Source organism: Ranitomeya variabilis, chromosome 4 (assembly GCF_051348905.1).
Source record: "Ranitomeya variabilis isolate aRanVar5 chromosome 4, aRanVar5.hap1, whole genome shotgun sequence".
Classification (NCBI taxonomy): Eukaryota; Metazoa; Chordata; class Amphibia; order Anura; family Dendrobatidae; genus Ranitomeya; species Ranitomeya variabilis.
Window position 1 is genome coordinate 45,759,166 of NC_135235.1, and position 24,403 is coordinate 45,783,568.

General features: G+C 44.5%; 1 protein-coding gene across 1 annotated transcript in view; it reads right to left on the reverse strand.

Moving 5' to 3' along the window:
- Positions 1 to 11,616: 11,616 nt before the first annotated feature.
- The window catches only part of BNIP3 (BCL2 interacting protein 3), a 34,483-nt gene continuing 21,696 nt past the window's right edge, over positions 11,617 to 24,403 (reverse strand). The window contains exons 5-6 of the mRNA XM_077258437.1: positions 22,126 to 22,275; positions 11,617 to 12,813 (exon numbers count right to left, since the gene is read on the reverse strand). Coding sequence (XP_077114552.1) covers positions 12,768 to 12,813; positions 22,126 to 22,275 — 196 coding nt within the window. The 3' untranslated portion in view covers positions 11,617 to 12,767. The remainder of the gene's footprint in view (positions 12,814 to 22,125; positions 22,276 to 24,403) is intronic.

The window sequence follows — 24,403 nt, forward strand, 5'->3', positions numbered from 1 at the left end:
GAAGAACATTCACGGTTTACGGAAATACACAATTGTTCTTCACTGGCAATTAGATAAAGGAAATAACGAATCCCAATATTAACGTATTTCCAGGTAAAGTCTTGTGATAGATACAGCATTACTACAAAGCAGAGCACCATGATACTGAAAACAAGATGTAATCACCTACATAATCTGATAAATAGAAATTAGTAGGTGGAAAGGTGCACTGAACTGTCTGGCCACACCAAGCTTGGTTTGAACAGTCCTTTTATTGTACGGATAGATTTCCTTTCAATACATCCCTAAAGGCAACCTTGTCACCAAGATACAATGTACTTAGATAACCGAGATCCGTTGGATGCCCTGCTTAAACCGGGCATGTGGGTAGAATTACGTCCCGAGTCAGGTGAGTGAAAAAACAGCTTGTCACATTGCAATTCAGCATTCTGGTGCTGAACAAGTGTCGCCAAATGCACTATATTCTGCCCTAGCATGGTTTTTTTCAAATACAGCATGCAAATAAAGTCCCCTGTATGAAATCGGAGGCATAAAGATCACTAGTATTATGGATTCTGAATAATTGCAGGTTTGCAGAGCTGCAATATGCCAGTGTTCCATGATCTCTTCTCCATAGGTGGAGGAAGTTATGTGACATCCATATGATGATTTCAGAATAAACAGAAAATGTGTTGTTCCTAAGGAATCCTGTAGACTTGACTCTATAATAAGAGTATAGAATAGATGACCGAGGCTGAAGGAAGCCTTCTCTGGTGACAGTCTCTTTAGCAGGACTTTGGCTTCAAAAATGGAATACAAACTTTGCACAACAGAACATTTATATACTCATTTACAATATGTGTGTGTATATATATATATATATATATATATATATATATATATATATATATATATATATACATACACACACACACACACTGCTCTAAAAAATAAAGGGAACTCTAAAATACCACATCATAGATATCTCTGAATGAAATATTCCAGTTGCAAATTTTTAGTCATCGCATAGTGGAATGTATTCGGAACCATAAAACATAATTATCAATGTAAATCAAAATGAATATCCCATGGAGGTCTGGATTTGGAATGATACTCAAAATCAAAGTGGAAAATCAAATTACAGGCTGATCCAACTTCAGTGGAAATGCCTCATGACAAGGAAAAGATGCTCAGTATTGTGTGTGGCCTCCACGTGCTTGTATGACCTCCCTACAATGCCTGGGCATGCTCCTGATGAGGTGGCGGATGGTCTCCTGAGAGATCTCCTCCCAGACCTGGACTAAAGCATCCGCCAACTCCTGGACAGTCTGGTGTGACGTTGGAGGATGGTGCGAGACAGGATGTCCCAGATGTGCTCAATCAAATTCAGGTCTGGGAAACGGGCGGGACAGTCCATAGCTTCAATGCCTTCATCTTACAGGAACTGCTGTGTTGTGAATTAGACTTTTTGGCTCCCTCTTGTGGTTACTAGTGATATTACTCTGGGAGTTTCTTCCCTCAGTTTGCACCCACCTGGGCCGTTAGTCCAGGGGTGTTGCTATATAAACTTCCTGGATCCTTAGTCCAGTGCCTGGCATCGTTGTAATCAGATCCTTTCTGTTTGCTCCTATCTGCTGGTCCCGGTTCGTGCTAAATTAAGCTAAGTCCTGCTTCTTTGTTTTTTGGGTTATTTGCTTGCTCTCATTTTTGTCCAGCTTGTACTAAATGTGATTCCTGACCTTGCTGGAAGCTCTAGGGGGCTGGTGTTCTCCCCCCGGGCCGTTAGACGGTTCGGGGGTTCTTGAATTTCCAGCGTGGTTATTTTTTATAGGGTTTTTGCTGACCATATAAGTTATCTTACTATATTCTGCTATTAGCTAGTGGGCCTCTCTTTGCTAAATACCTAGCTCATTCTTACGTTTGTCTTTTCCTCTTACCTCACCGTTATTATTTGTTGGGGGCTTGTATCCAACTTTTGGGGTCTTTTCTCTGGAGGCAAGAAAGGTCTTTCTTTTCCCTTCTAGGGTTAGTTAGTTCTCCGGCTGGCGCGAGACGTCTAGAATCAACGTAGGCACGTTCCCCGGCTGCTGTTATTTGTGGTGCTAGGATTAGATATATGGTCAGCCCAGTTACCACTGCCCTATGAGCTGGTTTTTGTGTTTGCAGACTTAGTAAATATTTCTGAGACCCTCTGCCATTGGGGTCATAACACTGCTGACACACTCCAGTCACATGAGGTCTGGCATTGTCCTGCATTAGGAGGAACCCAGGGCTAACCGCACCAGCATATGGTCTCACAAGGGGTCTGAGGATCTCATCTCGGTACCTAATGGCAGTCAAGTCTACCTCTGGCAAGCACATGGAGGGCTGTGCGGCCCTCTAAAGAAATGCCACCCCACACCATTACTGACCCACTGCCAAACTGGTCATGCTGAAGGATGTTGCAGGCAGCAGATCGCTCTCCACGGCGTCTCCAGACTGTCATGTGCTCAGTGTGAACCAGCTTTCATCTGTGAAGAGCACAGGGCGCCAGTGGCGAATTTGCCAATCCTGGTGTTCTGTGGCAAATGCCAAGCGTCCTGCACGGTGTTGGGCTGTGAGCGCAACCCCTATCTGTGGACGTCGGGCACTCAGACCATGCTCATGGAGTCGGATTCTAACCGTTTGTGCAGACACATGTACATTTGTGGCCTGCTGGAGGTCATTTTGCAGGGCTTTGGCAGTGCTCCTCCTGTTCCTCCTTGCACAAAGGCTGTGGTAGCGGTCCTTCTGGGTTGTTGACCTCGTGGTGTACTGTCCTGTCTCCTGGTAGCGCCTCCAGCCTCTAGCCACTACGCTGACAGACACAGCAAACCTTCTTTCCACAGCTCACATTGATGTGCCATCCTGGATGAGCTGCACTACCTGAGCCACTTGTGTGGGTTGTAGAGTCCGTCTCATGCTACCACGAGTGTGAAAGCACAACCAACTTTCAAAAGTTATCAACACATCAGCCAGAAAGCATTGAGATGTGGTCTGTGGTCCCCACCTGCAGAACTACTCCTTTATTGAGGGTATCTTGATAATTGTCAATAATTTCCATCTGTCGTCTATTCCATTTGCACAACAGCATGTGAAATTGATTGTCAATCAGTGTTGCTTCCTAAGGACAGTTTGATTTCACAGAAGTTTGATTTACTTGGGGTTAGATTCTGTTGTTTAAGTGGTCCCTTTATTTTTTTGAGCAGTGTGTGTGTGTATATATATATATATATATATATTATATATATCTATAATATAACGCTGGGAGCGTCACTCTGTCCGAAGCCTTTATAGACTGCGCAAGCGCCGGCGCAGTCTGGACCCCACAGAGTGACGCTCCACGGAGATCGCGGTATGCGTAAGCGCTGAACGCACACTGCGATCTCCAACGGAGAAACAGGGACGAGCCAGGAGGCGGAGGGTGAGTATACTTACCTGTCCCGTTCCACCGACGCCATTCCGGGCCATGAATATCCCCCTGCTCCCGGAATCGGCGCATGCGCAGTCCGCGCTTTCCGGCGCCATTTTCTTGAAGACACATTGCAGTGTGTCTTCAAGAAAATGGCGCCGGAAAGCGCGGACTGCGCAGGCGCCGATTCCGGCACCAGGAGGACACAGAAAATGGCGCCGCAAATGAATAAGGTACTGCAAGTAACAAATTCATGCCACAGCTATTTGTTACTTACGCCACTTACGTCCACAGCCGCCGCACCGAGCACAGCCACCGCACCCAGCACAGCCATGCACAGCCGCCGCACCGAGCACAGCCACCGCACCCAGCACAGCCACGCACAGCCGCCGCACCGAGCACAGCCACCGCACCCAGCACAGCCACGCACAGCCGCCGCACCCAGCACAGCCGCCCACAGCCACCGTACCCAGCACAGCCGCCTACAGCCACGCACAGCCGCCGCACCCAGCACAGCCACCCACAGCCGCCGCACCCAGCACAGCCGCCTACAGCCACGCACAGCCGCCGCACCCAGCACAGCCGCCGCACCCAGCACAGCCACGCACAGCCGCCGCACCCAGCACAGCCGCCCACAGCCACGCACAGCCACGCACAGCCGCCGCACCCAGCACAGCCACGCACAGCCGCTGCACCCAGCACAGCTGCCGCACCCAGCACAGCCACGCACAGCCGCCACACCCAGCACAGCCACCGCACCCAGCACAGCCGTCCACAGCCGCCGCACCCAGCACAGCCACGCACAGCCGCTGCACCCAGCACAGCCGCCGCACTCAGCACAGCCATCCACAGCCGCCGCACCCAGCACAGCCACGCACAGCCGCCGCACCCAGCACAGCCACCGCACCCAGCACAGCCGTCCACAGCCGCCGCACACAGCACAGCCACGCACAGCCGCCCACAGCCACGCACAGCCGCCGCACCCAGCACAGCCGCCGCACCCACCACAGCCACGCACAGCCGCCGCACCCACCACAGCCACGCACAGCCGCCCACAGCCACGCACAGCCGCTGCACCCAGCACAGCCACCGCACCCAGCACAGCCGTCCACAGCCGCCGCACCCAGCACAGCCATGCACAGCCGCCTACAGCCACGCACAGCCGCCGCACCCAGCACAGCCGCCGCACCCAGCACAGCCGCCGCACAGCCGCCCACAGCCACGCACAGCCGCCGCACCCAGCACAGCCACCGCACCCAGCACAGCCGTCCACAGCCGCCGCACCCAGCACAGCCACATACAGCCGCCCGCACTCAGCACAGCCGCCCGCACTCAGCACAGCCGCTCGCACTGATGGGGGTGCAGGACGGAGCAGCACGTGATAGGATGGGGGCGCAGGATGGGAGCACATGACAGGATGGGGATGCAGGATGGAGCAGCACATGACACGGTGCAGCAGCACATGACAGGATGGGGGCGCAGGATGGAGCAGCACATGACACGGTGGAGCAGCACATGACTGGATGGGGGCGCAGGATGGAGCAGCACATGACAGGATGGGAGAGCAAGATGGGAGCAGCACATACCAGGATGGAGACCATATACCAATATAAATGCTCGCCACCCGGGCGTAGAACGGGTTCAATAGCTAGTATATATATATATATATATATATATACACACATACACATATATACACATACACATACACACACACACACACACATACACACACACACACACACACACACACACTAGATAGTGGCCCGATTCTAACACATCGGGTATTCTAGAATATCTATGTAGTTTATTTATGAAGTTTTCAGAATAATGCAATTTATACACAGGATTCTGCCGGTCGGGCGCGACCAATGAGCGAAGCGTGGTTCAAATTCCGCACCGATTCGCAGCCGGACTGCGCCTGTCGCTGATTGTTCGCGGCCGGCCGGGCGTGACTAATCAGTGAAGCCAGGGCCGGCTCTAGGTTTTTGAGGACCCCGGGCAAGAGTCTCAGTGGGCCCCCCTCTTTAACACATACCACCATTCATGATGCACAGATACAGCAGAGAAATATACCACACCCGAGTAGCATATAACACAGCCCACGTAGCATATAACACAGCCACGTAGCATATAGCACAGCCACATAGTATATAGCACAGCCACATAGTATATAGCACAGTCCACGCAGTATATAGCACAGCCCACGCAGTGTATAACAGCCCACGTAGTGTATAACAGCCCACGTAGTACATAGCACAGCCCACGTAGTATATAACAGCCCACGCAGTGTATAACAGCCCACGTAGTATATAGCACAGCCCACGCAGTGTATAAACACAGCCCACGCAGTGTATAACAGCCCACGTAGTATATAGCACAGCCCACGTAGTATATAACAGCCCACGCAGGGTATAACAGCCCACGTAGTATATAGCACTGGCCACGTACTATATAACACAGCCCCGGGGTATATAACACAGCCACGTAGTATATTGCCCAGCCATGTATATTGCACAGCTACGTAGTATATAGCACAGCCCACGTAGTATATTACACAGCCACGTAGTATATAGCACAGCTCACGTAGTATATAGCATAGCTCATGCAGTATATAACACAGCCACGTAATATATTGCACAGCCCATGTAGTATATAGCACAGAGACGCAGTATATAACACCGCTCATGCAGTGTATAACACAGCCCACGTAGTATATAGCACAGTGATGTAGTATATAGCACAGAGACATAGTATATAACACAGCCCACGCAGTATATAGCAATGTGGGCACCCTGTTAAAAAAAAGAATTAAAATAAAAAGTTATATACTCACCTTCCGTGGGCCCCCGGATCCAGGCGAGGCGTTTAGCGATGCTCCTCGCGACGCTCCGGTCCCAAGAATGCATTGCGATCTCACGAGATGATGACGTGTTTTTTAAGGGTTGTCCCATAGATTTTGTGAAGTCTTTTTTAAGTATAATTTTTTTTCACTCTTCTGAATGATGAAGAAATCGCTAGCAGTTTCTTAAGCAAAAATCGACGTCGTGGCATCCATTGAGCTTCTATTATGTAGAGAGTGTCTCCTGGGCGGAAATAACCAGAAAAATGGACACATCCCTTCTTTTAACCACTTGGCATTATTAAAAAACCTGAAGCAGTAAAGTCTGCTAAAAAAAATGAACTTCAGTAGTTTTTTACATAGAATTTAAGTTTTTGGAAAATGACATCATGTGCACATCCCCATAGGGCCTGTGCACATGATGCAGTTTTGTAGCGTTTCTGTCGCATTTTTTAGCTGCGCCGATTTGGTACAAAACCTGAATTATGTCCTAGTCCCAGCAAAGTGAGTGAGAATCCTTAAGTCTCATGCACACGTTGTTTGATTTTTTTATCAGTACTTTCCTTACGAGGTTGTTGTCTCCCCAGTCACTGCTGCGATGGTTTTAACATGTTACATCAGTTCATTTAAGACCGCGCTGCGAAAAACAATGGCTGCCCCACTTGTGATCTGCACTAAAGAACGGCAGCATGCAGGGATTGAAGACTTTCTGCAAAGTATAGAGAAAGGGTTTTGTTTTGAAGACGTGTGTATGAATAAATGAAGGAGAAAGATGGCACAAGTGTCAGCCACGGAGAAAGAGCAGGATGCCCGTCCACAACAGGTGAACGGATTCCGTTTTTTTTTTTTGTTTTCAGGCTAAATCTGGCCAATTTGTAAAAAAAAACGGATCCGGGGCAAATTGTGAAAAACTGATGCGCCGGATCTTTGTATGCAAAATGCTTTGAAAACCGGATCCGGGTGCCGGATTCATTGTTTCACATCTCCGTTTCATGTGTTTTTGGCCAATTCCGTCAGTGTGCGTTTTTTTCCGCCGGACAAAAAAAACGTTACAGTGGACGTTTTTTCCGTCCGTCGGAAACGACTATTTGGACGGATCCGGATAAAACCAGATGAAACGCCTGCCCATCAGGCACAATCCGGCGCTAATACAACTTTATGGGAAAAAAGCGGATCCGGCTTAAAAAAAAACTAACGAATCCGTTTTTTTCAAAAATTGCCGGATTGTGCCTGAAACAAAAAGCCTGATGTGTGAAAGTAGCCTTAGAGGCGTGAAAGTAGATTACATCTGAAAGAAGCCCGGCGAGGACGAAGATTCACGTCTAATGAAGAGGTATAGACAGAGATGCATTTCTGGCTCACAGATCAGCATAATTTATTTGTAATGAGGGAATACGAAAGATGGTGGACAGATGGAACAATGCGTATTGAAAAACAGGGAAATGATGTTTAAAAAAGATGTAAATGTCTTTTTCTGAAAGTTGATTGAAAATGTTAAAGTTGATTGAAATGTTAAAGTCAGAGTGCGGATACTTTTTGACTCACTCTTGCGCATGTGTGTCTGTGTCTGTGTCTGTGTCTGTGTGTGTGTGTGTGTGTGTGTGTGTGTGTGTGTGTGTGTGTGTGTGTATATATATATATATATATATATATATATATATATATATATATATACACACACATATATACACTCACTGGCCACTTTATTAGGTACACCATGCTAGTAACGGGTTGGACCCCCTTTTGCCTTCAGAACTGCCTCAATTCTTCGTGGCATAGATTCAACAAGGTGCTGGAAGCATTCCTCAGAGATTTTGGTCCATATTGACATGATGGCATCACACAGTTGCCGCAGATTTGTCGGCTGCACATCCCAAAGATGCTCCATACAAGGCAGGATGGATCCATGCTTTCATGTTGTTTACGCCAAATTCTGACCCTACCATCCGAATGTCGCAGCAGAAATCGAGACTCATCAGACCAAGCAACGTTTTTCCAATCTTCTACTGTCCAATTTCGATGTGCTTGTACAAATTGTAGCCTCAGTTTCCTGTTCTTAGCTGAAAGGAGTGGTACCCGGTGTGGTCTTCTGCTGCTGTAGCCCATCTGCCTCAAAGTTCGACGCACTGTGCGTTCAGAGATGCTCTTAGGCCTACCTTGGTTGTAACGGGTGGCGATTTGAGTCACTGTTGCCTTTCTATCAGCTCGAACCAGTCTGCCCATTCTCCTCTGACCTCTGGCATCAACAAGGCATTTCCGCCCACAGAACTGCCGCTCACTGGATTTTTTTTCTTTTTCGGACCATTCTCTGTAAACCCTAGAGATGGTTGTGCGTGAAAATCCCAGTAGATCAGCAGTTTCTGAAATACTCAGACCAGCCCTTCTGGCACCAAAAACCATGCCACGTTCAAAGGCACTCAAATCACCTTTCTTCCCCATACTGATGCTCGGTTTGACCTGCAGGAGATTGTCTTGACCATGTCTACATGCCTAAATGCACTGAGTTGCCGCCATGTGATTGGCTGATTAGAAATTAAGTGTTAACAAGAAGTTGGACAGGTGTACCTAATAAAGTGGCCAGTGAGTGTATATATACATACACACAGACATATACGTGTGTGTGTGTGTGTGTGTGTGTGTGTGTGTGTGTGTGTGTGTGTGTGTGTGTGTGTGTGTGTGTATATATACACAGTGGGGCAAAAAAGTATTTAGTCATTCAGCAATAGTGCAAGTTCCACCACTTAAAAAGATGAGAGGCGTCTGTAATTTACATCATAGGTAGACCTCAACTATGGGAGACAAACTGAGAAAAAAAAATCCAGAAAATCACATTGTCTGTTTTTTTATCATTTTATTTGCATATTATGGTGGAAAATAAGTATTTGGTCAGAAACAAACAATCAAGATTTCTGGCTCTCACAGACCTGTAACTTCTTCTTTAAGAGTCTCCTCTTTCCTCCACTCATTACCTGTAGTAATGGCACCTGTTTAAACTTGTTATCAGTATAAAAAGACACCTGTGCACACCCTCAAACAGTCTGACTCCAAACTCCACTATGGTGAAGACCAAAGAGCTGTCAAAGGACACCAGAAACAAAATTGTAGCCCTGCACCAGGCTGGGAAGACTGAATCTGCAATAGCCAACCAGCTTGGAGTGAAGAAATCAACAGTGGGAGCAATAATTAGAAAATGGAAGACATTCAAGACCACTGATAATCTTCCTCGATCTGGGGCTCCACGCAAAATCCCACCCCGTGGGGTCAGAATGATCACAAGAACGGTGAGCAAAACTCCCATAACCACGCGGGGGGACCTAGTGAGAATGAACTGCAGAGAGCTGGGACCAATGTAACAAGGCCTACCATAAGTAACACACTACGCCACCATGGACTCAGATCCTGCAGTGCCAGATGTGTCCCACTGCTTAAGCCAGTACATGTCCGGGCCCGTCTGAAGTTTGCTAGAGAGCATTTGGATGATCCAGAGGAGTTTTGGGAGAATGTCCTATGGTCTGATGAAACCAAACTGGAACTGTTTGGTAGAAACACAACTTGTCGTGTTTGGAGGAAAAAGAATACTGAGTTGCATCCATCAAACACCATACCTACTGTAAAGCATGGTGGTGGAAACATCATGCTTTGGGGCTGTTTCTCTGCAAAGGGGCCAGGACGACTGATCCAGGTACATGAAAGAATGAATGGGGCCATGTATCGTGAGATTTTGAGTGCAAACCTCCTTCCATCAGCAAGGGCATTGAAGATGAAACGTGGCTGGGTCTTTCAACATGACAATGATCCAAAACGCACCGCCAGGGCAACGAAGGAGTGGCTTCGTAAGAAGCATTTCAAGGTCCTGGAGTGGCCTAGCCAGTCTCCAGATCTCAACCCTATAGAAAACCTTTGGAGGGAGTTGAAAGTCCGTGTTGCCAAGCGAAAAGCCAAAAACATCACTGCTCTAGAGGAGATCTGCATAGAGGAATGGGCCAAAATACCAACAACAGTGTGTGGCAACCTTGTCAAGACTTACAGAAAACGTTTAACCTCTGTCATTGCCAACAAAGGATATATTACAAAGTATTGAGATGAAATTTTGCTTCTGACCAAATACTTATTTTCCACCAGAATATGCAAATTATATGTTAAAAAAACAGACAATGTGATTTTCTGGATTTTTTTTTCTCAGTTTGTCTCCCATAGTTGAGGTCTACCTATGATGTAAATTACAGACGCCTCTCATCTTTTTAAGTGGTGGAACTTGCACTATTGCTGACTGACTAAATACTTTTTTGCCCCACTGTATATATATATATATATATATATATATATATATATATATATATATATATATATATATACACTCACCGGCCACTTTATTAGGTACACCATGCTAGTAACGGGTTGGACCCCCTTTTGCCTTCAGAACTGCCTCAATTCTTCGTGGCATAGATTCAACAAGGTGCTGGAAGCATTCCTCAGAGATTTTGGTCCATATTGACATGATGGCATCACACAGTTGCCGCAGATTTGTCGGCTGCACATCCCAAAGATGCTCCATACAAGGCAGGATGGATCCATGCTTTCATGTTGTTTACGCCAAATTCTGACCCTACCATCCGAATGTCGCAGCAGAAATCGAGACTCATCAGACCAAGCAACGTTTTTCCAATCTTCTACTGTCCAATTTCGATGAGCTTGTACAAATTGTAGCCTCAGTTTCCTGTTCTTAGCTGAAAGGAGTGGTACCCGGTGTGGTCTTCTGCTGCTGTAGCCCATCTGCCTCAAAGTTCGATGCACTGTGCGTTCAGAGATGCTCTTAGGCCTACCTTGGTTGTAACGGGTGGCGATTTGAGTCACTGTTGCCTTTCTATCAGCTCGAACCAGTCTGCCCATTCTCCTCTGACCTCTGGCATCAACAAGGCATTTCCGCCCACAGAACTGCCGCTCACTGGATTTTTTTTCTTTTTCGGACCATTCTCTGTAAACCCTAGAGATGGTTGTGCGTGAAAATCCCAGTAGATCAGCAGTTTCTGAAATACTCAGACCAGCCCTTCTGGCACCAACAACCATGCCACGTTCAAAGGCACTCAAATCACCTTTCTTCCCCATACTGATGCTCGGTTTGAACTGCAGGAGATTGTCTTGACCATGTCTACATGCCTAAATGCACTGAGTTGCCGCCATGTGATTGGCTGATTAGAAATTAAGTGTTAACAAGAAGTTGGACAGGTGTATCTAATAAAGTGGCCAGTGAGTGTATATATATATACATACACACACACATATATACACACCCATACATATATACACGCACACATAAAATGTGTATATATACATTATATAATATATGGCCACCACCATAACTTACTATGCTTAATGTCTCACACTTCATTTTATTGCATACAAAGGTCCATTTACATTACAGGATCAGGATACAAAACCAACAAAGTTTTTTGCCCCAGGGATCACAAACTAGGCCTCTGCTTTCAGTACTTTTTGATAAGTCCTAAAGGGCCAAAATAGACGGGCTGCTTGGGGGCATTTATAACATTGTTAGGTGTACAGCTTTGGCACTTTTTTTTTTTTTTTCTCATAATTCTTTTAACTTTTAAGGATTATATGAAAACGTTCATGTGAACAGGGCTCAGCTGCAATACCACACACAGCCTATGGAGAAGAGTGGCGCTGCTTCTGATTTAAACCTTTCCTTCTACTCTTACGATAACGCTTTTAAGAACTAAGCGTTGACAAACCCAACTTTTTGCACGTGGCCGGTTGAGACTGTGCATTGAGCCCTTTGACTCCTTCTTTGGCCGCAGACCTCCCTTTTCCCTTACATTCTTTATGCTGTCTCACATCCCTACTAAAGCGGGATACATTCCTTGTACCTATATTGGACAATGGCGATAACTTCATTACATTGGCTCTACATGTAAATTAAAAAAATTTCTATTAGAAAATTCATTATAGAATTTAAGCCAATAATAAATTAAAAATAAACCAGGACGAACCTTATGTGCTATACAATAGACTGGCCATCAAAGCACAAGCATAACTATAGGCAGGGCTACTAGGGCCAGTGTCCATGGTGTTGGGTGCCAGGGGGAAAAAAATAAAAAAAATGAGGCACCTATAACAAACTTTTTCTTGGCCAGAATTAGGGCAATGAACAGAATTCTTTCTATGGCTCTGCTTTATACAAAGGCTTTTGTCTTTTTTGTTTTTTAAATTCTGGCAGCGATCTGGGCCAAACATATCAACGATTGAAAATAGGCACTGGGAGTTTTTAACTTTGTACATCGTATCGACCAATACTTAAGCAACTACAATTCACAGTTGATGAAAATCTACTTGAAACATGCCCACTGAATGAAATGGGGTATCTTAGTTACAGAGACTGCTACCCCCAATCTAAGGAGGATAGGCCCGATATATAACATTCAACAGAAGTAGATAGAAGTAGATATAGTGGACGACCGACGGTCCAGGTGTCTTCTCGCTTGTGACGTTCTCTCTGAGCTAAAACGTCCCTGTAGACGTGGTCAGGCGTCTTCCAATATAAACCCTATGAAGAGACAAACGCAAATACGTATATTAAATAAAATATTAAAAAAGTATCTTTCATTTACGTTTTTTCAGACAGTAACAGGTTTAAAGATCAGTTTTATAATAAAATCAGAGCTGTTTTCCTGTTACACAGCTCCATACCTCCTGCTTCCCTACACATAGTCACAGGTCAAAAGTGCCACATTTTTGCTCTTAATTTATTTCTGTTTTGCAAATCACTTGAAATGCTGATTTCTTAGTAACGGAGGAAAGGACTGGCCATCTAAAAGGTATTGCTGGATTTGTCTTTTATTTAGTTACACGTGCATAGAAATAGTAATGGGTGAAATCCTGCTAACAGATTCCCTTTAACAATTCTTTACATGGCCTGCACATATATATCGAGATGCATAGGAGTGCTGTATATGAGGCTACTTTTCCGGTAAATTTAGGTACAAATATCTACCTGCTTATGACATCTGTGCCAATCCGACGATCATTTTTGTGCTTTTCCACTAATACTGATTGATGTATAGACAAATATTTCTTATTATAACAACGCATTAGTTTTAGTGTAAAGCTGAACTTTTTGTGCTGCCCACACTGTGTACAGTAGCACAGCACTACACACCGATACATGACATTGCAAGTCAGCACGTTCGGTATATAGTGAAGAATGATAACAATTGTCGCACTTTAAGACCTAATAGGATTTAATTCTCATCCACAAGCTGCAAATGAATCATCAAATCCTCATCATCCGAGCGCTCAGATCTCAGATACAATAAGAACCCACAGCGAATCCTAATATGCACGGACTTATCTACCAGCAGATATAGCAGATCAGAGGGCTGAACTCCATGTTACTGAAGCCTCAGAGTGGCCATTGCGGAGGGTTAGGGTCACACCACCGTATTTTGCCTGATCTGATAGAATGGGGCGGATCGTGCTCATCACACTCTGATCTAAGCCTTGATCAGAGGGTGATCCAATTTTCACAGATGTGGAGAAGATGGAAAAACTATTTTCTCCTTTTCTCCATTCTGTCAGTCTGCCCGAGTGCGGTTCCATGTTTTCCCACAGACTCATTGACTTGCAGATCCAGGGCGGGAAGAAAAAAAACACTTCTATTGGGCAAGGTAATTAAATAAACTTTTAAAGGGAACCTGTCACCCCCAAAATGGAAGTTGAGATAAGCCCACCAGCATCAGGGGCTTATCTACAGCATTCTGTAATGCTGTAGATAAGCCCCCGATGTAACCTGAAAGAGGAGAAAAAGAGGTTAGATTATACTCACCTGGGCGGGCCGATCCAATGGGCGTCGCAGTCCGGTTCGGGGCCTCCCATCTTCTTACGATGACGTCCTCTTCTTGTCTTCACTCTGCGGCTCCTGCGCAGGCGTACTTTGTTTGCTCTGTTGAGGGCAGAGCAAAGTACTGCAGTGCGCAGGTGCCGGGAAAGGTCAGAGAGGCCCAGCGCCTGCGCACTGCAGTACTTTGCTCTGCCCTCAACAGGACAAACAAAGTACGCCTGCGCCGGAGCCGCGGCGTGAAGACCAGAAGAGGTCGTCATCGTAAGAAGATGGGAGGCCCCGAACCGGACCGCGAGGCCCATCGTATCGGACCGCCCACCCAGGTGAGTATAATATAACCTCTTTTTCTCATCTTTCAGGATACATCGGGGGCTTATGTACAGCATTCCAGAATGCTGCAGATAAGCCCCTGCTGGCGGTGGGCTTAGCTCACCTTCGATTTTGGGGGTGACAGGTTCCCATTACGATGGCAGAAGCACAAAAAGCAGTAGCACAATCTGCCCGTGTCTCTCTGCCTCTTTCATCCACCTACGCCCTCCTGGTTTCACTCCCCTCTCTATAAAGATCAACAGGCAGCTGTAATCTGATACTTCAGTGAGCGGGTGGTCCTTCTTGTTTTGAGCAAGACTGATTTGAGCCATTTTTTCAGAGAGAATTATGAGTTCAGGAGGCAGGAGAAGTGGTTCACAAGTGGAGAAAGAAGCATATGTCTCTGATAAAATATATTACAAAGTTTCTTATAACTGACACGCTTTAATAATGCAAAGATTGTCGAAATGACAGCAACTGTCTAACCCCCCTGCAGATAGAGCAACTGACAGCAGTGACAGCAAAGGGACGTGCTACTTTGTGTCCTGTCGATATTAGTTTGCCTTCATTATAACCCATTGCAGTCATTATAGTCAAATGGACACTTTATTCTAGCGATCGGTAAGGTGGGGGATGAAGAAAATTTACAGATCAGTCATTGGCAACAACCAGAATATATTTTAAAATAATAATAATAAAAAAAGTAATAACAATAAGTTAAATCCATGACCTAGTTAATTTTTTAAAAGAGTGATGAAAGAGATGCTGCAATCCACCCCCAGATATAAATTCCCAGACAGAAGAAAGATGCCAACAGCTGCTAAGGTTAGATAAAGTGTCCCGGGTACATATTGTGTTAGGAGCATGTTGATCAACAAAAAGGAATGTATTGAAATGGTATCTACCATGCGGAGAGATGAGCGAGCCTGAACTGTAACACGGGGGCTGTACAGGTGCTGGACTCCAAAAACGGACGCCTCCTATAAGTCCATGTTATAGTTCGGGAGTTTGGGGAGAGAAGAGTGAGAGATTTTCCAGCCCCAAAGTTCAGGTCGGCATTGTTTTCTATGGCATTTGGGTTCAGATTAACTTTGGACTAAAGTTTGGTCGAACTCGACCAACCCAAACTTCCACCAGTCCTCTTATCACTGGCCATGTGCGAAGGATAAATGACAGTAGTGTCTGACACATGGGCTATCACATAAAAAAGCACTTAACCTTTATCCTGGAAACCTAATAATGAAGGTCTGAGTAGTTAAAAGGAGTTTTTTTTTCTGGGATTTTAACCCTTCTTTGACCAGACAATTTTTCATTCTTGCTCTTGTTTTTTTCCTCCCCTTCCTCCAAAAACGATAACTTTTTCAGGTTTCCTTTCCCATTGCAAAATGAGGGTTAGCTTTTTTGCACAACGAGTTGTTTTTAATGACACCATATATAACAGAGGTGTCAAACTGCATTCCTCGAGGGCCGCCAACAGGTCATGTTTTCAGGATTTCCTTAGCATTCCACAAGGTGCTGGAATCATTCTATGCAGGTGATTAAATTATCACCTGTGCAATACAAGGAAATCCTGAAAACATGACCTGTTGGCGGCCCTCGAGGACTGCAGTTTGACACCTCTGATATATAATATACTGAGGAGGAATGAAATGATAAAACAAAAATGCAATTCTGCCATTTTTTATTTTTTTTGGGGGGTCATTTTTACAGCATTTTTTTAATGTTTAATCTGGTTTTCATTGAAAAGAACTTCGAAACAAACAAGGAACAAAGGATTCAACAACATAAAAAGTATTGAGTACAAAAAGAAATCTCATACAACTGTATATCAAGACCTGTAACCAACAAGTCCCGAAATAGTATAACTTTCAGGTCAAAATCATTTAAAATCAAGTCCAACAAGATCTGAAAGGAAAAAAAAAATCCATGGCGGATGTAGGTATCCAGGGAGACTGTAGGACCTTTGGTGATACATATGAGGTATCCTCTGAAAGAGAGCGACCCAAACAAGAGGAGCTAGGTCACTCCAAGTAATAATGGTATAAACACGAACGGAAAGAATGAGACTAAGAAGAGGAATATGGGGGAGGAGAGAGGATGAAAAAAAAAAGGGGGGGGAGGGGGAGGAACCATGGAGTCTGATATAGAAGGGGGCAACTTTCACCCCTATAATGACGTCCATCTAACCCGTATTGTTCAATCTATCTTCCTTATGGCTTAGAAAAGAGGGATTGAAAGTCCTGAGAGTCCATATACAAAATCCAAGGACTCCAGACCTGCAGATATTTCTCCATTGAACCGTAAACCTCAGCGGACAATTCCTCCATACTTTGAAGGCTGGTCATCTCCTTGACCCATTCAGACACACTAGGAGATTGGGAGGATTTCCAATGTCTCGGGATCACAGTGCGCGCAGCAGTTAAGCAGAATCTTAGGAGCCCCTTTTTCTGGAAGCGAAACGAGCCCGGGAGGATAGATAATAAAGCCACCTGGGGGGAGTTGGTCACCAAATGACTGCTAATGGCTTCATAAGCGGAAAAGACAGAATCCCAAAATGGCTTAATAAGCTTACATCCCCACCAAATGTGTAGCATGGTACCTCTCTCTACTCCACAACGCCAGCACCGATCGGAGACGGAGGAAAAGTGGCGTGTAAGACATCAGGACAGCGATACCACCTGGTGAGAATTTTGTAATTCTTTTCCTGTGCGGCACAGGCAATAGAGAATTTATGTGAATATACGAACGCCTTCCTCCACTCCACCTCCGATATGGCAACTCCCAACTCACCCCGCCACCTCTCCACATACTTGGGGAACTTGTCTTTGGTATTTCGGTTCAAAAGAGCATATATTAAGGAGACAGCATGTGCAGGCGGCGACCCCAACAGGAAAAGCTTTTCAAACGGCGTAGGAAGGGAGGAGTATGAGCCTGCGCCCTCTGGAGACGAGAGGAAGGATTTTAGTTGGAGGTATTCCAACCAATCAGAAGGGCCCCCTCCCTCTAACGGCTGCACTGATTCGAAAGCGGGCATGGCCGAACCCTTGAGGACATGAAAGCATCTGGTATTGTCCCCTCTCTCCCACCCAAGAAAACGATCCCTCTCCACCCCCGGGGGAAACTCTGGATTAGAGAAGAGAGGCGTAAGCGGTCCACTGCCTAAGGACAGAGAGCCTCTGCGGGTCTCCAGATCCCATCCTCTAAGTGTGTCTTTAAGGAGGTCAGCTTCAGAACTGAATTGACCTCTACTTTTAGGGCTGATCCAGGGAAGGTTATGGAGTGGAATTGTAGAGCTAATTTGTTCTATTCCCACCCATTGTTTGTCTGAACTGTGGGACTGCCAGTCTAGCATGCGTGTCAATAGCGCTGCTCTGTGATACAATTTGAAATTCAGAAGACCCGCGCCCCCTGAGCCTTTGTGCCTATATAAAGTACCAATGCCGATCCGGGGACTACCACCCCCCACACAAATCTCGAGATGGCTGATTGGATTCTGGAAAAGAAAGAAGGAGGAGGAATTAGAGGAACTGTCTGGAAAATATACAGGAAACGAGGAAGTACATCCATTTTTATCACAATTATACGGCCGAACCATGAGAGCTTCCGCTTATCATAGCTACCTAAGTCTTTCAAAGTCTTATCCAAAAGGGGTTGGAAGTTTAAAGAATATAGTTTACTATGATCTGTCGGGATGGTTACTCCCAAGTATCTTAATGCTGTTTCCTGCCATCTAAAGGGAAAATGATCTTTAAGATGTTGAACTTCCTCTCTAGATAAAGTTATATTAAGGGCCTCTGATTTAGAATAATTCACTTTAAAATTACTAAGATGGCCAAATGTCTCAAATTCTTTGACTATGGAGGGGAAGGAAATGCGAGGCTGTGATATAGACATGAGAAGGTCATCTGCATATAAGGCCGATTTACATTGACCTACCCCAACTGGAATACCGTGAATGCTGGGGTTCTTTCTAATGGCTATTGCCAGATGTTCCATTATCAATACATACAAGAGAGGGGACAGAGGACACCCCTGCCGTGTACCGTTGTTGATGTGGATAGGGGAGGACAGGAACCCATTAACCCTAACACTAGCTGTAGGGCCCCTACATAGAGAGAGAATCTTCTCAATAAATTTGGTGCCCAGGCCGAATTGATGCAAGGAAGCGACATGAAGCTCCAACTGACCCGGTCGAAGGCCTTCTCTGCGTCAACCGAAAGCAAACACAATGGGAGTGATCTGGACCTCGCCCGAGCCATCAGGAGAAGAGTTTTATACGTATTATCTCTGGCCTCTCGGCCCTTGACAAACCCTACTTGATCTGTATGAATAACCCCGGGTAACAAAAGGTGCCAACCTATTAGCCAGGGCCTTCGAAAATATTTTGATGTCCACATTAATCAAAGAGATGGGCCTATAATTGGAAATTAACAATGGATCTTTCCCTGGTTTTGGTAAAAGCTGATGTGGGCCTCCAAGGGACTGGGGCACGAATGGGGATCCCTTGGACACAGAACTGAAGACTTTTGTTTGGAAAGGGACAAGCTGTTCGCTAAATACCTTATAAAATTTTGGTGTGAACCCATCAGGGCCTGGGCTCTTTCCCACAGGATTTGATTTAATAATGGCAGAAATCTCTTCCTCTGAAAAGTCCTCCTCCAGAGAGTCTGCGAGTTCAGGATGGACAGCTGGAAGGGCGTTTTGTCTGATATAGTCGTTTATTTTAAGGTGAAGAGGCGAAGCTGACATGTCCCTGAATTGTCCCTTAATATTATAAAGGTCACTATAATAAGCTCGAAAGGATTCGGTAATTTGGGTTGGATCCTACAGCATTTTTTTATATATATTTAAGTGGTTAAAACAAAAAAAACAAAAAGAGAAAGAACTTTGTAAATAAAAACATTTAGATTATGTCATTTTCAGAGTCCCGCAATTTTCTTTTTTTTTAGCTGATGGAGCTGTATGAGATCTAATTTTTATTGATACTATTTTGGGGTGCAGACAATGACCCTGATTTATCAAATTGATTTCAGCAGATTTATGTAGACAAATAAATGTACCGACTTTTGGCGGTTTACCTCCAGTTTAGCCCAGCATCACCAAATCAGGGCAGGACGGTGGCGAGATGCCACATCTCTTCTATTTTATGACGATTTGCGGCGTACCTTACACCAGGAATCGTACTCCAGTCTCTGACTGGAGTAATATTTCTAGCGAGGTGCACAAAAGCACATGCCACTTCTCAAAATCTCCTAGCCCATTAAGAAATGTCTTAATAAATCAGGAACGTCTGACTCTATCATGCCCCCTAATCCAGACCGGAATGGACAACTCTGGTCTAGATGAATCAGGGCCAATGTTTTTACTGCATTTTGGGGGATTGGGAAAGTGTGGTTACCGACAAAAGCATCATTTTGATTAGTTTCACGTTTCTGCCTTTCCAGGCTTATGGGATAAATAGTTTTCTATTTTCTTAGGTTGGACTTTTGCAGACAAGGTGGGAGCAATGGAACTATCGTGTTATGCGATTGCCACTTACATCACATGTTGGGAATGTGTTACAAAGATGGCCACCAAAAAAGCTAAATTAAAGGGGTTGGCCACTTTACTTTTATATTATGAAATGTATTAGGGGCATTATTTTTGGGCATTTATTAATATAAAAGTAATACAAGTTATACTCCTGTTCTTGTTAGTGTAACCTTCCTGACAGACTACACCGAACGTCCGACCCTTACCATAGCATAATACACACTGACAAAAAGTATGCAATGAAAAAAGCTCTAGTTTCCCTCTCTAACAGTAGGGAGCTATGGCCAGCTGACTCCGTCTTGGAACGAATGAAAATAGTGTACAGGGCCTCCATCAGGGAATCACTGCACTAACTGTTTTATGGGGCCCGGTGAGCAGAAGTAAAGAGGGGGGCCCGGACGCAGTCCAACCATTTTAACCTCTTACAATTCACTGTTAGCTCACTTCTGGATTGTGACCGGACGACTGTAGTGTACAGTAATTCCAAAGATCTGGTTTATTAGGACCCTGGATATACTGGCATCTGTACGCAGCCTGTGAGTCACGTACTATAAATGGTGCTTACGGTACAGATTATATTGTGCAGTTTTATTGCAGCAGCGAAGAACTAGGTGTACAGTGTACACAGCATAGATGCGATATCTACAGCACAAGTTATCGATTGACCAGATATCATTTACAGCTTGCTATGGTCATTATGTATATATGGATATATGTGTGTATATATTTGTCTCTAATGTGCTGACACTAATTGGCAAAACGCCATACAACCATATTGTATAAACAGGGGAGGAAGCACTTGACATTGGCATATGTGCATGTAAGGTGATTGCCAGATCTTCTGTAAATAAAGTTTCAGGGGTTATTCCAATAATTGAAAGTTATAACCTATGAAAAAGATAGTTGATAAAGTGCAGATCAGTGGGGGTCTAAGTGCTGGGTCATCCACTGGTCCAGGCATGCATGCCTCGTCTCTGTTCATTCTCTATGGGACTGCCGGAGACAGACGAGTACAGAGCTCTGGCCATTCTGATAGTGTAAAGAAAAAAAAAAAAAAAAAAAAATTGGTCAGTGTTTTATCCACAAAGGTTGGACGATTTGTTTCCCACGTATCATCCGTGTACAGTCCCTTTTTACAGCAGCAGTTATTAATCATTTACAGTTTCTTATGTTATAGAATTGTAATGTACCCATAAAGCTCGGATCCTCTACTGTGGCTCCATACGACAGCTGTTTGTTTTTTTGCACACCCATGAACTTAAATAGGCGAGTCTCATCCAATTATCAGAGTGAAATTGTGGTTGACAAAGACACAAAATTATAGAAAAAATCCGTTTTGCGATGCACAAACTGCCCAAGATGCACCAAATCTATTCAGAATTCAATGCCTCTTGAGCACAGGCAAGCCACTGTACAACTTCAGAAGCGTGAACGTTCCAGCACCTAAAGTGCAGGCAGGATGCTGCTGAATAGAAACCGCCATTGAAAAAGTTTTAACGTGTGGGGAATAAGGGCAGCAAGACCATGGTTTTTGACAGGTTGTGTGTGAAAGAAAAGGTATGCGTTAAGAAATGCAAGATTATGTCATAAAACACATTCATGGGAAGATTGTAGATTTTGGGTTGAAATGTTATAAATAGGCCTGGTCCTCCACTCTTCTCTATGGGATTCTTCTGGAGGACCTCACACAGTTGGCTAAAAAGACTAGATTTATATACACAGAAGGAGAGCCATATTGTCAGAGGTTTACCGCGACGTAGAAAAGTCAGAAGACCGCAGCGTCTGATTTCACGTACTCCTGCATTGATTAGAAGCACTTCACCATGCATAAATAGTGCAGGTTTTCGTTAGCAGTGCAGGGGTTAATCTGTTTAGCTTGAGCCTTTCAGCTTTGATGGTCTCAGCTGTTCAGTGTTGACCACTCTCCACTCCTATATATACTTGCCTCTGGCAATCAGGATTTCCAGTGTTAGGTTAATTGAGCCCCCTAGCTTTAGGGATAGGGAAGGAGCCCCTAGCCCCAGGATATCTGACCGTTGACACATATATTCAGGAAAGGAGAGGCGCAGGAACAAGAAAATAACAATGCCAGATTCAGGAGAACAGTGACATTTACACTAGGTAAAAAAGAGAACATATTTATGGTAAGGTTATTATAAATAAACAGTAGAAACATACCCTAGTCCAATCGCGAGAAGGTGAGATAGCAGCAAGGATGGAAGGAAAACCTTTAAAAATTCTGCTGAGAAAATTCCACCTTTTTTCATGACACTTGTGTTCCTCATACTTAACGCAGCGCTTCGCTTTGGATGTCTGAATGCAAATTCCCTATTTGAGAAAAAGTCTGTGATGAGATTTTGGAAGATATATAGAGAAAATCATGCACAATGCAGAACGTACTTGCAATCAATGCCATTTAATACACAGTGATACATATAAATCATATGACATTCACCCATGGCATCAGAGTCCAACAACTTCCCGTGCTACTTGCACATCTTACTTATTTATCAGTTCTTGATTTTTCTCAGTTTTTATTAAGCGCTCAACAAATGGAAACAAATACATTATATTTCCACTTATCATATTTTACAGAAAAAAGTCTACCCATATTATTGAGTAATTCTGCAAATGCTATAACTATTTTGTACTAATTTGGAATCATTATATATCATAATTTGTGTCAATAGCTTTTTGAAAAAACTAATGGCCACCATTATTGGGACAGAGACAAGTTACACCTACAGGAACTTTTATGACATCCCTTTCTGAATTCATTGGCATTAATATCGAGTTGGTCACTCCTTTTCACCAGTGATTTACATCACTGACACTTGGCATTGTGCTTGGTGATGTAAGGCTTACATGCAGATGCTCAACCACGGGAATCCATGCCATGAAGAAGGTTTTGTGCTAATATTAATACACACTAGAGTTTTGGACTCTGCAGTTATGGAATAAGCAGAGCATTGGTGACTTTTCTGCCCTCTGCTCCTCAGCAATCGGTGACCCCGCTTTGTAAGGTTATGTGGTCCCACTTCGTGGCTGACTTGCAGAAGTTCCTTAAATTTCAATAATAATAAGGTAAGATTTCACAAATGTTAGAAAAGGCAGATGGCATGATGAAGGGGCCCAGATGAGACTGAATGAGAAACAATCTGTTACCATCTTTTCAGTTAGCCATTAAAAGGTATCAACCACTGAGGACTCTCAAGTCCAAATATTATTGAATGAGAAACAAGACTTCAATGTGTGACGCTAGTCACTACTAACGGACAAACTGTGAGGCAGGGTAGTCAAATGGTTCAGGGTCAGATACTGAGAGAGCACGTCATAAACTAAAAGGGGAAAGATAAAGGCAAAATCAGGTCACAGTCCGATTAAAGAATACCAGAAAGATAGCGTATCAGAGCAAAGGGGCTAGGCAAATGGATGGTCAGAATGAGGTCCAAAGTCAGGTAGCCATAGATCAACAAACAGAGAACAGAAATACAAAGCAAACAGCACCACTGAGCAAATGCTACGATTGGCAGAGATCTGGGACTGACAGCTTAGCTAAGTAGCTGGGTAATCACTTAGAACAGGGAACACCTGGAGAAATCTCAGCACCTCCCATTCTCAGATTGGACCGCTGAGCTGTCTATCAAAATACAAACAGTTCAGCATGCCCCAAGAAACACTGATCGGAGGAACTGTGACACAATGATTATGAGGAGCGTCTCAATTAGAGGTGAGCAAATTGATTTGTAGTACCATGATCCAGTGACCACGTCAGTTATCCACGACCACCAGACAGGACACGTACAAAACGCCTCCTACCTTCCCGAATCCCCAGTTCCTCTTCTCATTTGTAACCCTGCCATAATGTCATCGTTATGCACGTATGACATCGCATCGGGCTGACTAATCAATAGTGGAGCCATGAATGCCAGTAGGTAGGAGGAGGTTCACAGGGCTCCCGTCCGGAAGCCAAACACAACTAACATGGCTGCTAAGCCAGGGTCCTGCAAATCGATTCGCTCATCTATAGTTCCAATGCTTCTATCCATATAGTGTACAAATCATAAGAGGTTTCGTAAAATACTGTACTATTCTGAATTTAGCATTAAATACTGTAGTAGACCGAGAATGGATTGCTTCTCTGGGAACCAATGGTCATGGGTCACTTAACAACCATCATAGTTATGGGATAACACAGAGGGAGGGTGAGACTTTATCTGGCTCTAAGGCTACAATCCCATCACGAGTTTTTGGTGGGTTTCTGATGTTGAATATTTTTGAAAAAAAATTCAGGAAACCTATCGTACTTAATGGGTGTGGAAAATCTGCACCATAAAAAAGCCTCCAAAAAGCTCATCATGGAAATGTAGCCATAAGGAAGTTACAAAATTTTACGCAAAGAGGATCTGAGTAAAAAATTGGGACTTCCTGCTGGCCCTGTAACTTTTCATACATA